At 43.0% G+C, this 13,540-nt stretch overlaps 1 protein-coding gene across 6 annotated transcripts in view; it reads right to left on the reverse strand.

Annotated features, from left to right (window-relative positions):
* Nucleotides 1–2,429: 2,429 nt before the first annotated feature.
* The window catches only part of LOC147026822 (uncharacterized), a 56,454-nt gene continuing 45,343 nt past the window's right edge, over nt 2,430–13,540 (reverse strand). For all 6 annotated transcript variants that reach the window (XM_085882633.1, XM_085882629.1, XM_085882631.1 and 3 more), the window contains 5 exons: nt 5,814–6,095; nt 4,256–4,537; nt 3,847–3,951; nt 3,296–3,366; nt 2,430–2,974 (listed from right to left, as the gene is read on the reverse strand). In XM_085882633.1, the coding sequence (XP_085738759.1) occupies nt 2,801–2,974; nt 3,296–3,366; nt 3,847–3,951; nt 4,256–4,537; nt 5,814–6,095 (914 nt within the window). In that variant the 3' untranslated portion in view covers nt 2,430–2,800. The remainder of the gene's footprint in view (nt 2,975–3,295; nt 3,367–3,846; nt 3,952–4,255; nt 4,538–5,813; nt 6,096–13,540) is intronic.

Consider the following 13,540-nt stretch of genomic DNA (forward strand, 5'->3'; position numbering starts at 1 on the left):
TTGCCCTTCGGGTCCTCACCGAATGCAGACAAGTGTCTCGGCATGGGCTGCTTGCAGCCTATGTTGATCTCTGCAAAGCATTCGATTTTGGTGAATCGGGATGCCCTATGGAGAATTATTGGTCTTCGTGGGGTGCCACCAAAGTTGATCGATCCAATTTCTGAACTCAACTCTGGTACAGAGACTGCTGTGAGGTGTGGTAGTTCCATCTCCAACTTCTTTCCAGTTGTTACTGGAGTTCGTCAGGGGTATGTATTGTCCCCCACACTCTTCAACACTTGCATGGACTGGATTTTGGGGAAGATGTCAGAGAAATAAAGCTGCGGTGCATCGCTGGAGAATGTCATGATCTCTAACCTTGATTTTGCAGATGATGCAATCATCCATGCGGCGATACTGGATCTCCTTGGAGGAGCCCTCGAGGAACTGAATGAGGAATCTGAGCCACTGGGACTTCGGGTTTCCTGGGTCAAAACAGAGATCCAGGATTTCAAAGACATATTGGATGCGGCCATCTTGTCTGTACCTGTTTGTGGTGAGGATGTTGAGGTCACGGAGAGATTCACTTACCTCGGCAGTGATATTCACGTCTCTGCTGGCTGTGAGACAGAGGTCAACAGACGTGTAGGTCCGGCCCGGGGAGTCATGGATTCACTGGATCATGAGGTGTGGCACTGTTGTTACCTGTGCAGGTTGACGAAAGTCCGAGTCTTAAGGTCCTTGGTGCGTCCAGTCTTGATCGATGGATGTGAGACTTGGGCTCTGACCAGGGATCTGAGGCGGAAACTTAATTCCTTTGGTACCAGATCTCTTTCGAGAATCCTGGGCTATCGCTGGTCAGACTTTGTGTCCCACGAGCGGTTGCAAAAAGAGACTCAAATGAGATTTGTTATCTGCATAGTCCTTTAGTGTCAGCTGCAGCTGTATGGACATGTGGCTCGTTTTCCTGACTCTGATCCTGCTCACCAGATTCTCTCAGCGAGGGAGCCTCATGAGTGGAGGAGGCCAATGGGCTGACCACGTTCCTCGTGGTTGCAACAAGTTGATCAACATCTCAAAGAGATTGGGATGGGCCTGGCATCTACCTGGGGGATGGCCAGACTGAGGCCCCTGGACTACAGGCAGAAAGTGGACACAGCGACGCGCTGCTCTGGCTCATGCTCCCATACCTGACCTGACCTGATCTCTTGCAGCAGAAGTTTGTTCTCCCTCTTCATAGATAATTAACCGTTCATAATGCAAGGGTCATGGAAGTTTTTAAAAAGGTAGTTTTCTGGAATGAACAGAATATTGAAACATTCTACAAAAGGCATCAATGGCAGAGATGTAGCATGCAGACACAAAAGCTTCGACCTCATCTTTTAACTGAGCTTCTCTATTTTCAGCTTGAACTGTAAATGTTAAGCCTCGTGTTGGCTTAGTGGTTAAGGTGGCGGCTTCGGATCCTAGGGTCCTGAGTTCAAGCCCCGTTGGCCGCTGAATGAAAATACACCAGGAGGTTGACTCAGCCTGTCATCCTTCAGAGGTCGGCAAAATGAACACCAGTGTACTTGTAAGGGGGACACTGCATGATCAGCGGCATAGCCGCGTCCCAACCAATTATGCAACCAGCAGCCACAGGCTGCACTCGATAGAGAGACTGTAAATGTTGTTATAGCCATGGGTTTTAGGTGAACAATGAGGGGGTATCCTCAGTTCCCCTTGGACTCACTGGGCCTGAGGCTGTCAGGCATGAATAATTTCGTGTCAAATTTGGTTGCTGGGCAACCGAAAACGCCAACTATTCAACCATGTGGTCCAGTGGTATCCATCTAATGGCTGTTTTACTGGAGATCAGGAAACAGACCTCAGACTCCATCTGTCCCCTGGTGTGCTCCCACCTCAATTTCACTTTGTTAGCACCACACATTGACTTATCTTTCTTACTCTGTGCCTAGCAACAGCTTCTGTGTGTATCAATTATGTACCCAGTGTACCTCACACCTCATGGCCCAATCACACAGGTGTTCAAGCCCAAGCTCATCAAGGAATGCTCTTGCCTGCACAGGCTTCTCCACCATACGCTGGCCCATTTTTACTATGATTATATATATTTTACATTCTCCTACCCATAACCAACACCACAAATACTAAACAATTCTATGACAAAACAATATTAATCATGCAAGTCCTATATTCAAAGTCCAATAACAACAATGATTACATCATCAACCATTCCACTGACAACAAGAGAAATTCTCATTTTCAGAATGTGTTGCCTCAAGGCAGTAACCCCCCTACCCTTTCATATCAAACATTTTTTTATAGAGAGGCATCAAAAGGACCCAAAGTATTAAAGGCAGCATGTCCTACTCTATCACATCAAATCTGATACAAAATCTTCCTTTCGATGGTTAATTCCAATAAACTTTTGATACGACAAAGGAAAATAAAGGTAGTTTGTCAAAAATTTATTAACATTTCAATGCTACAAATTGTAAGGCGCCATCGCTTGCAAACAAGATGAACGAACGTGTTGGTTGTAGTGGCTCGACAAAGACTCAGAGGAAGCCTGCTATTGTCCATATTCAGAAGCTCAGTTGATTACATATGGTCGAAACAGGAGAAGAACGTTTCAGCAACAGGAAGGAGATAACTTTGTTGGAAAGTTGCGATTTGCTCGAAAAATACAACTAAGTGCCAGCGAGTCATTCATGGAATAAATGGAATTCATATTGAAAATTCAAAGGCGAATTCCTCTCGTGATGGAAAAATCACAACTGTAGAATTGCTCCAAAGAAATAACTACGGTATGTTAAAGTCAGTGTTGAGAGGAGAGGAGGCTGTTGAGGTTTTGATGGAGGCTGTGGTGGCTTTGATGGAGAGTGTTGTAGACATTGCCTTGTCGTAGTTTTAAAGAACTGTAATCCCCATCAGGTTCTACATTATGAGGCAACAGCTGCTCATTTCTGTGCTTTAATGAAGGAGAAACGCACTGCATGCCAAAAAAGAGATTGCACCATTTATACAAACTCATTGCACATGGAAACGACCAATATCTTAGTTTTCATAAAGAAACGACCCAAAAGTATGAAGTGTGTAAACTTGGTTTTTATGAGAATGATCCCTTTGAAAGGTTGAGTTTTAAAACGTTACAATCGTGTTCAAGTCAAGCAAAACTAAATGATTGAACAATGCATTTGCAGTTCAACAACTGTGGTTTTTCGATTGATTTCAAACTCTCTATTTTGAAAACATAATTGCAAGTCTTCAAATTTTAAATAGACTACTAACAGTAACAATAGTGATTCCTCACATGTGCAGATTGTGTGTTCATGGAGATGTTTTCATGATTTCTCTGACGGTTTGTATTGTTGGCTTTTAATGCTGGAAAGAAATATTTTAAAAAAGGAATCAATAATTAGTCAACAGGTGGTTAAAAAATTTTTTTTAAATAAATAGGTGTTTGTACAAATCCGATACCATATATTTGAGGATCTGTGGAAACATCTGTAGTTGCAGACCAAGGCTGGCCCTTACAAGACTGGGAATCATACACTCGATCCGACACGTGAAGGGATTCTGTAATTCGACCCAAATCCCTAATGGAGCATCAAAAGTCCACAGTGTGAACCTTGCCCCCTACTGACACTTATAGTTGGATCAAATTTCACCAGGAATCAAATTAATTATTACAAGAGAAGTGAGCAAACTACCAAAGCGAGTTTACCTTTTGGATACCACCATGTAAATACACTCCTAAACACGTTAATACCAGGTGATTCGTATGCAATCGTATTTAACAAAGGGTCGAACTTACACAGCAATTCCATTTAATGTAAGTGGGCCAAATTACATTTCACTTACCTTTGCATTTTCGCCACACAAACCACACCATCATGGCCACCAGAAACAAAAATCCACTGAATGCAACCGTGATATACAGCCCCAACCTGAAGCCACCAGATGTTTCTGTGAACCACAGGCAGGCGTAGTTTTCTCCATTTACATCAGTCGAAAGTTGCAAACCATTACATCACCAATGAAGATTTTTTTTCCAAGTTTGCAAGATAAGAAAAGCATTGTGGGGAATGGTGATGCAGGAGTAACAATGAACATATTGGTAACTGTACAGACCACCTTCTCTCAAGTGATGTGATGAAAGTAGGGTTTAACAATTCCTCCTAATTACCACCATTTACAGTCACCTTCCCTTTATACATACGTTTCAAATGAGTGAAACTCATCACCGCTTATTGCTTGCACAATTACTCACCTTTTACTTTGAGCTCTTTCTCAGCCTGTGCAATCATCTTGCTGTTCTCATCGAGAAGGTAACAGGAGCACTTTATCATCTGCTGGAGAGCAGCAGAGAGGGTGAGGTTCAGGCTCACTGTACTGTTGTTCCATGACTGTGAGTGACTGAGATTGCTTGACTTGCTTCTTCCATCACATGACATGGTCAGGATCGATCCCGGAGGAGAAAAAACACTACAAGTGATGGAGACACTTTCACCGGGTACAGGAATTGCAGGTTCGGTGAGGATAGATGGTCCATCTATTTATGGTGAAAAAGAAAATGAATTGATTAAAACAGCATGCAATTCTGGATGGCTCCTCATTAACTGCTCTAGCTATGGAGGCAAACATTCCTCAAGGAAGCATATTGGGCCCAAGCCTCTTCATGGTTTTCAACTGACCTCTCTCTCTCTTTTCTTTGGAAAATTATTTTTACGATGAAAATGATATTATTTCAAACAATTGCTCATTCCAGTGATAGTGTCACCTACTGCTTCTACTATATCGACTATAAATGGATGAGGTGTGTGTGCGCGTGTGTGTGTGATACTTTTTGTTGATCAATTATGTATTATTAGAATGTACCTTTTGACCCTTCAGACTGCTGAGACCCCTTCGACCTTTGAAGACCCTTTAAGACTGTGAAGACCCCAAAAGTCTCCGAGGACCCTTTAAGACTAGACTATTTGAGATATATTTTGCTGGAGAATTTTGCAATATCCTATCGGCTGGTTTAAAATCCTGAGTAGAGGACGCAGTTTAGCTCACCTTTGTGCAATGGAGGCCACATTCATCAGGTCAACCGACCCTATTCTTTGTAGACAGAAATAATTTGTCCAAACTTTACATCTATTTTGACGATGATGGCTTGACTGTGTGATAACTGTTCCAGTCAAGGTTGAGTCATCATGAAAACCACCTCCCCAACCAGCCCTCAGCTAATTAGCATTATGATTCCGCCTGCACTTTGGCGATTCATCTCCACCAAATCATTATTAATGATGGTTCATTTCCGCCTTCTCATTATTCAATAATAATGATAGTAGTATCATATGGCAAGAATAATAACGAACATATAATCCCTGTGCTGGCCCCAAGCACATCTCAGTTGGTGAAAGACAAGCTAATGGTCAAGCAGTACAGCAGGTGGGTATGCAACAGCGCTGTGAAGACAAATGAAAATTTTGTCCAATGGACCTAAAAAAAAAAGATATAAATAATAACCAGTCCAATAACTGTAACATGGCTTTTAACCCATTTACAAGTTCCACTTATTTACGGTTTCTTTTGACAGGGGCCATCAAAACAAAACCACGTCTCTACTTCTATGATCAAATGCTTCGATGGTCAGTCCCTTTTAAAAACTCTTCGATGTCACAATCAGCCAAGATGTCTCTTGGGCAGACACAAATCCAAGTGGATTCCGAAAGCCAGGTGAAGACTATTCTGTGCTGGGCAAAGTCCTTCCTTCATTTCTGCAAGCCAATATTTGGCATTTTCAACCACATCTACATTCCCGACTGAAGATGACTCACCCCGAAACATAAATTCCTTTTTTGTCCATATGACAATCTTCCTGTTCTCATCCAGCATGTAACAGGAGCACTTTAACAAATGGTGGTGATGAGCTGATACAGTGAGATTCAGGTTCACTGTGCAGTGCTGCCCTGGTTGAGAACGAGACAGGCTACTCGATTTATTCGTGCCATCACATGACAAGGCGAGGATCCATCCAGGAGGAGAACAAACACTACAGTTGATAGAGATGCTTTCATCAAGTGCAGGTAATTCTGGTTCGGCGAGGAGAGAAGGTGGATCTGTTTGTGGCAAAAACATAGTCAGTGCATAGTCCAAAATTCTGCAAAACGAAAAAGAAAAAAAAAAATTAAAACTTTTAAAAAACCTCAGGGGGCCATTATTTATGAACTAAAAACAAGTCAAACATTTGTAATTGCAAAAGGAAAAATTCAGAGCCAGCTGGATGATTTTAAACTCCATGGTTCCACTTGTTCAATACACCCCAAACTCAGATGGATTTTAGCCTCCTGACCATACAAAGAATCGCTTTGTGCTAAACATTCAGAGTTCAACAACGTTGGTAATCATTTTTAACAACCTGCTTATTTTACAGTGATATTGGCAGGACTTGGAACTGGCTAGTATGTGGATGGATGATGGTATCTGGTATGTTGGTGCAGCACAGGCCTGATTGGCCGAGTGGCTTCCTCCTGCACCAAAGTTCCATGTTTGTGATCGACCTCCTGTTGAGTTGCTCACAACTAACTTCTAGACCACACCCATTAGAATTTGGTTTGACTCAACTGGTCTGCCTATGATGAGTGTAAGAGGGAAGTTCAAAAAAGCTCTCAGAACAACATACTGTTACAGGTTTGGGGGTCGCGAGGTCACGAGGGGAGTACTCAGACTCACTTCCCAGCCAATGACTGAAGCTGGCAAGCCGCAGATAACTCCTTGGCACAACAGGTTGCTAAGCAACCACAGACGCCATCTGAGATGCTAAATTTAGGGAGGGTCCAGCATCCAAATCCCGCTTTACCTTCCCGGCAAATTAATCACCCCAGATAAGGAATTGCTTCCCAGCGCTCCATTGTTACCAATCAGAGCAGCCGAGCGATACTGTTAGTGGAACACTGGCTATTATCTAACTACAATGAAATGGTGGGGCAGAACTTCCATTAACTATTTACACACTATGGTCTAACCAATGTAAAGAGATGATCGGGCAGGTTGGAAAATGGTTTATACAGGTTTAGCGAAGGCATGTATTTACAAGCAGGCAGTGTCACACAAGAAAGATCTTACCCCTAAGCACATAAGCCCTCTTCGTCAGTCATCCTATCACAGTATATGACATACGCAGGCACCTCAAACATTCCGGGAAAAAGAGAGAAGAAATATTGATAGACAGAGAAGCGATGTGTAGGTGGGGTATGGTGTCGACCCCGGCCTCACCCGTATGTGAAGCGGATGGCTCACGTGGTGACAGGGTATGTGGTACGGGTGAGAGAGGTGCAGGTGAGACATGCAGTATGTGCGGTTGCATGTAGTGCGAGCCCTGAAAAGAACTGTTGTGAACTCAGTTGACACTCCGCAAAAAGAGGTTGAGTTAATGAGGTGCATGCGGTGGCAGGTGCAATGATGTAATACGTGTTGCAAGAGAAGTCAGATCAGAGGAGAATCACTGTTGATACTTGAGAGCTTGTAGTGGTTTTTAACAAAGTCAGGATAAGAGGTATTGTCAGTGAGGAGGTGGTAACCATGCTTGGAAGTCCGTGGCTCTATTCTCGTTCCTCCTGGTGCTTCTCAGGGCTTGTTCCACTGCCTTCACCAGCGCTCATCCCGTTGCGTTCCCCAAGTGTTTGGTGTGGTTCACCTTGAACTCCCCACTCGATCACCACTGCTCAATTAAGCAACCACCTCCGAACTCTGAGGACTGCTTTTGCAGAACTTTGAGATGAACTGAGCTCTTCAGAACTGACTCCTCTCTGTGAACTCTCCAGAACTGGAATTCTCTCCTCTCGAACTGTCTTGCTACAAAATGCTCTGCCAAGCATTTTCTTGCCCTGGTTCCCGTTGCCTCTCATGCCTGCCTTCTGTAATCCAGCCACTCCGATTGGCTGGCACACTTGCATTGTTATCCAGCTATTACAATTGGCTGCAGGAACGTGGGGGGGGGGGGGTGGCCTCTGAAGTCTTGGAGGCGGTGAAAACAACAGGGTGAGTGGAAATGGCCATACAATGAATCATACGTTCACGTGAACAGCCACCGGTGCCTGCACACACTGCGCTAAAGTGATGCAGTGTTTGATTTAAGCACTGCTGAATAGATTTATGTCACAACACAACCCAACAAGAAGCATTTTAAGGCCATTTTCCCTGCAAAAGTGGGGGTTCGCCTTGCAGGCCCCGAGACAATCTTCTCCACTTTACCCTATTTTCTGCATCTCCCTTTCTTAATCCCCTTGCCCACATTTCTTCTTCCACCACCTTTAGCCAAGTTTTTCTCGGTCTTCCCTGTCCTCTACTTCCCACTACACTCATTTCCAACACTCCTCTCACCCAGTCACTTTCATCCTTCCTCAACACATGACCCAACCATCCCAACCTGTTTCTCTTCACAACATCCATCACAGACTGTATTCCCATCATCTTCTGCAAGTCATCATTTGTCTTCCTCTCTCTCAACGATACTCCACACATCCACCGAACCATTCGCATTTCCACCCTTTCCAGCCTTTGTTGCTGCTCCATGTTCAGTACCCATGTCTCACTGCCATAAATCATCATACTCCTCACACATGTAGCACACACACCTTTCCCTTCAGCTTCAACGACACTCCCCTCTTTGTCAGCACGCCACTCAGTTCCCGAAACTTCTTCCATGCACATCTCACTCTAGCAACCGTCGAAGAGTCTGATCCACCTTCTCCATTCAGCATGTCTCCAAGATAGCAAAATGTTGTCACCCCTTCCAGCTTCACACCATCTCCAAGATCCAACTCAACAATTCCTTCATCTGCAACTCCCTCGATGCACACCTTACACATGAATGTAGCTGCCACACTGGTTAATGACCCCCACACCCCACTACATTTTCGATGAACCCATTCAGCACACATTGTACACTGAATGGAGTTCACTTCAACACCCTTCCTGCACACAGCACACGGCCACTTCCCAGTCCTTTCCACCTCACCACATGCTTTACCACTTGCCTTCACCTTCGTCTTTCCGATATTCACCTTCAAACCTTTTGCCTCCATACATTCCTTCCACTTGTTCATCTTCTCCTTCAGTCCATCCATACTCTCTGCAATCAACACCAGATCATCCAACAGCAGCTCCCACGGTAAACCCTCCTTTCCCCTCCGAGCCAGCACCTCCATCACAACTACAAATAGAAGTGGACTTGGTACCGACCCCTGGTGCACTCCTACCCTCACCTCAAACTCACCACTGTTCCTGTCCTTCGTCCTTACAGCTGTGTGCGCTCTCTCATACATTGCTATCACTACCAAAGATTGTAAAGCAGAGCAAGATAGCTCACTCGTGCGAAACAGTGAAGTATCCAATGGACGCCCTCGGCGGCCATTTTAGCAGGCAGGTAGAGCAAGCTTGCGCTGCCAACAACCCGGAATCTGTTCACAACACATATGTTCCAGAAGGTAACAAAGCAATGGCGTCTCGTTCCTCATCTCAGAATCACTGCTCAGCAATAAACTGCTCAAACCGTCAATCCAAACGACCTGATTTGTCTTTCTTCAGTTTCCCTAAGAACAGGGAAAGGTACAGTATATGAACACTGGAATGTTTAAATACATGGACACCTGTGCATCTATTATTTTGATCTCATACCGACTTAATGTAGTACAAATAATTGAAAATAATTTATCTTTTCATTAATTGTCAGGAGATGATGCAATGTTCAGCATGGGTACTGTAAGTTTCATTTCCACCTGTAAAATGTGTGAAAAATCATTGCAGGCAAGCGTTGAAAAGTACATTTGCCAATGACACACAACTTTTCTTTTTTTCCAGTAAAGTAAATCCATATGCATGAATGAAGACACTGGAAAATGCAGACTTGTAAAGGAAAAGAAAGAAATACAAAGGCATTTGTAAATATATTGAAAAGTTATGAAGTTTAAATAGAAATTTTCCATACTTATGTGAACAGCAATCATTTTGATATTGTAACAGGTTATTTCATATCGAATGTTTGCCGTGTGTGCGTGCGCGGGGGGGGGGGGGGGGGGGGGGGGGGGGCCCTTGCCTTCCCTCCCCCGATTTCTCCCCATGCCTAAATAGTTACTTCAAAGGATACTTTCGTGGAAGGTGATATTTATCATACAGATTATGTTGCATGACTTCTTTTGTTAATGATATATATATATATATATATATATATATATATATATATATATATATATATATATATATATATATATATATATATATATATATATATATATATACACACATCTGTATTATAATACCAAGCTTGCACACTAAAAACTCGGCTCGCCGTCACACGATCCCTATGAAATTGCTGTGGCACTTAGAGGACATGCCGACAATGTTTGGGAAGTCTTGGCATTCCATAGTACCACTTGCATTTTGCACAATGCGTATTTTTGTCATTCCCCGTGTACGGTCTGTCTGCTACCAGCTATGTTGTACTGCTATCCCGTGCATGTGCATGATTATCGCTCGTATGTATATATATATATATATATATATATATATATATATATATATATATATATATATATACATACATATACACACATATATATATATATATATATATACACATACATATACACACATATAGATAAATATATATATATATATATATATATATATATATATATATATATATATATTAGGGTGTTTCACTCATGGTGGTAAAAAAATGAAATTTGTTGAAAATTGTCAGAAGGGGTGTCCCCTTGTTTCTTATGACCCATAAATATTTTAGGCAAATATTTGGTTTGATTCGTCAATATTTACTGGTCCCACAGTTGGACAAGATTCCACATTTCAAGTGAAACTTCGAAAAAAATCAAATGGAGGAGAAGACAAAAAATTGCAATGAACGTTTATTGAACTGAAAATTAACAAAAAAATTTATGAAAAAGAAATGTAGAACAATTATGCAAGTAGAGCAGGGCAATCAAATCGTTGGGCTCAAGGAGCAGGAGGGAACTTAGCAGTCACTCCAGCCTTTGCTCTCTTGACGGTCTTACGGTCATGATGAACAACTTTGAGGAGGAACTGCTTCTGCTGCTCGTCTTCGGTTCGGGCTTGGAGTTTTTGTATCAGTGCCACTCCTCTCTCTGCTGCATCATTGGTGACCTGCAGGCCTTGGACGGTGGCTCGAGTTCGTGGATCTTGCAAAACATCTTCCACGTTATGGGTAGTGACCATCCTCCCAGCAAAGATCCCAATGGCCTCTAGTGTTCGCCCTGTTACCAATTTGGAAAGACCGTCAGTGAGTGTGAAGTTCTTCTTTTCAAGTCTCTTGAGTGCTTTCGAGGTTGCTGGACGGCTTTGGTTCTTGACCATGGCCGCCCGGTCATCGGGAGACACTAGTTCGTCGAAGAAGGCTAGGGCCACTCCTTGCTCTGAGAGGTACCAGAGGTGTCTTTGGAGGGCCTTCTCTGCTGTTGACCCGAGTTCTCTATCCACAAACACCTGGAGAATCGCCAAGAACTCCAGGTCATTCTTCGGTGCACAGTTTGGGACAGCTGCCTCATGCCAGAATCTGACGTAAATGAGACTGACGAAACGGGCCAGTCGTCGGACTCCGCGTTTTTCCGAACTCATCAGCTCCAGTTGTTGCAAAAACAGGGCAATCTTCAGGATATAAATAGCCTTTGCCATCCATCTCGCCTGATGGTAGACTCCAGGGGCCCTAAATCGAAGCAGATCTCCGTTCCATCCTCCTAGGTAGAGAAGAGAGAGCTGAAGGAGTTCGAGATAGTCCTCTCTTGGGTGGGCTGCATCATGGATGACTCTCCTGAGGAAGTCTATCATCTTCAGCCTTTGTGATTCGCTCCACTCATCCAGGGGTTGTTCGTCGCTGAGGGTACCGAAAGATGTCTTGTCCAAGACGTCCTATTTTCCTCGGAATCGTTTGAAGAGGGGAATGTCGGGACCTGGGGGAGAGCCGAAGAGGAGTTCATAGGTGTTCTTCAGTACCACCTCGTGAATGTGATGTCGGCATGCCAGCCAAAGAAGAGGTCTTCCAAGGGACTGTTCAATTATGGTGCAGGCTCCGCTAATCATGCCACTGTTGGACACAGTCGTATCAAATGAGAGACCGATGATCTTGTCAGCAATCTGATACGTGTCCAGCAGCCGAAGAACGGTATCTGCTATCGACATATCGAAATGCAATTATCGACATAGCTGACTAAGGGAACCAATATGTTGTGTGCAATTGAATTCCAAATTCGTAACAATATTTAAAAGTTAATGATAGATGCTCTCAAAAGGCACCGTACATGTGCTCAGTATTTAAGGAGATCCGGATCTTGTCTATACAAGAGCTGAGGCCAAGAGATTAAGGTTTTGTCTTCACAAAAAGAAGAACAAGAAGAAGATGAACAACGCCGAGCTCTCTATGAGCAGCGTTCGCTACACGAGACGCTGTGAAACACGTCAACATACCATTCAAAAGTGTGCAACCTGTTAACACGGTCCCAGTTCGCTAAGATTTTGCATGAAGCACTTTTTATAGGAAAGGTTCAAAGGCAAACCTGTGCTGATAAAATTATTGCACTTCAGAAAAAAATGAAACACCCTAATATATGTATATATATATATATATATATATATATATATATATATATATATATATATATATATATATATATATATATATATATATATATATATAATATAAATATATATAATATAAATATATATAATATAAATATATATAATATAAATATATATATATATATATATATATATATATATATATCATCTTTCAGCTGCTCCCTTGAGGGGTCGCCACAGCGGATCAACCATCTCCATTTCGCTCTATCCTCCACATCTTCCATTGACACTCCAACCACCCGCATGTCCACCCTCACCACATCCACCACCTTACAGTCTCTAAACTCTTTCAGGTTGCATCTCCTGCTTAAGATGTAATCCACCTGTGTGCACTTTCCTCTACTCTTGTATGTCACCCTGTGTTCCTCCTTCTTCTTGAAATAAGTATTTACCACTGCCATTTCCATTCCTTTTGCAAACTCGACCAACATTTGCCCTTCCACATTTCTCTTGTTGAGACCGTACCTACCCATCACCTCCTCATCCTCTTTATTCCCTTCCCCAACATGCCCATTGAAATCTGCTCCAATCACCACTCTTTCATCCTTGGATACACTCTCCACCACTTCATCAAACTCACTCCAGAAATCTTTATATTCCATCTCACACCCCATATGTGGGGCATATGCACTGATGACATTCATCATCACCCCTTCAATTTCCAACTTCACACTCATCACTCGGTCAGACACTCTCCTTACCACCAATACCCACTTGACATAATCTTCCTTCAGGATTACCCCGACACCATTTCTTCTGCCATCCACACCATGGTAGAACAGTTTGAAATCACCTCCAATGCTCCTAGCCTTACTCCCCATCCACTTGGTTTCTTGTACACACAGTATGTCCACCTTTCTTCTCTCCATCATATCAGCCAACTCTCGCCCTTTGC

Source organism: Eptatretus burgeri, chromosome 5 (assembly GCF_056783735.1).
Source record: "Eptatretus burgeri isolate ZD-2024b chromosome 5, Ebu_testis_v1, whole genome shotgun sequence".
NCBI classification, from domain to species: domain Eukaryota; kingdom Metazoa; phylum Chordata; class Myxini; order Myxiniformes; family Myxinidae; genus Eptatretus; species Eptatretus burgeri.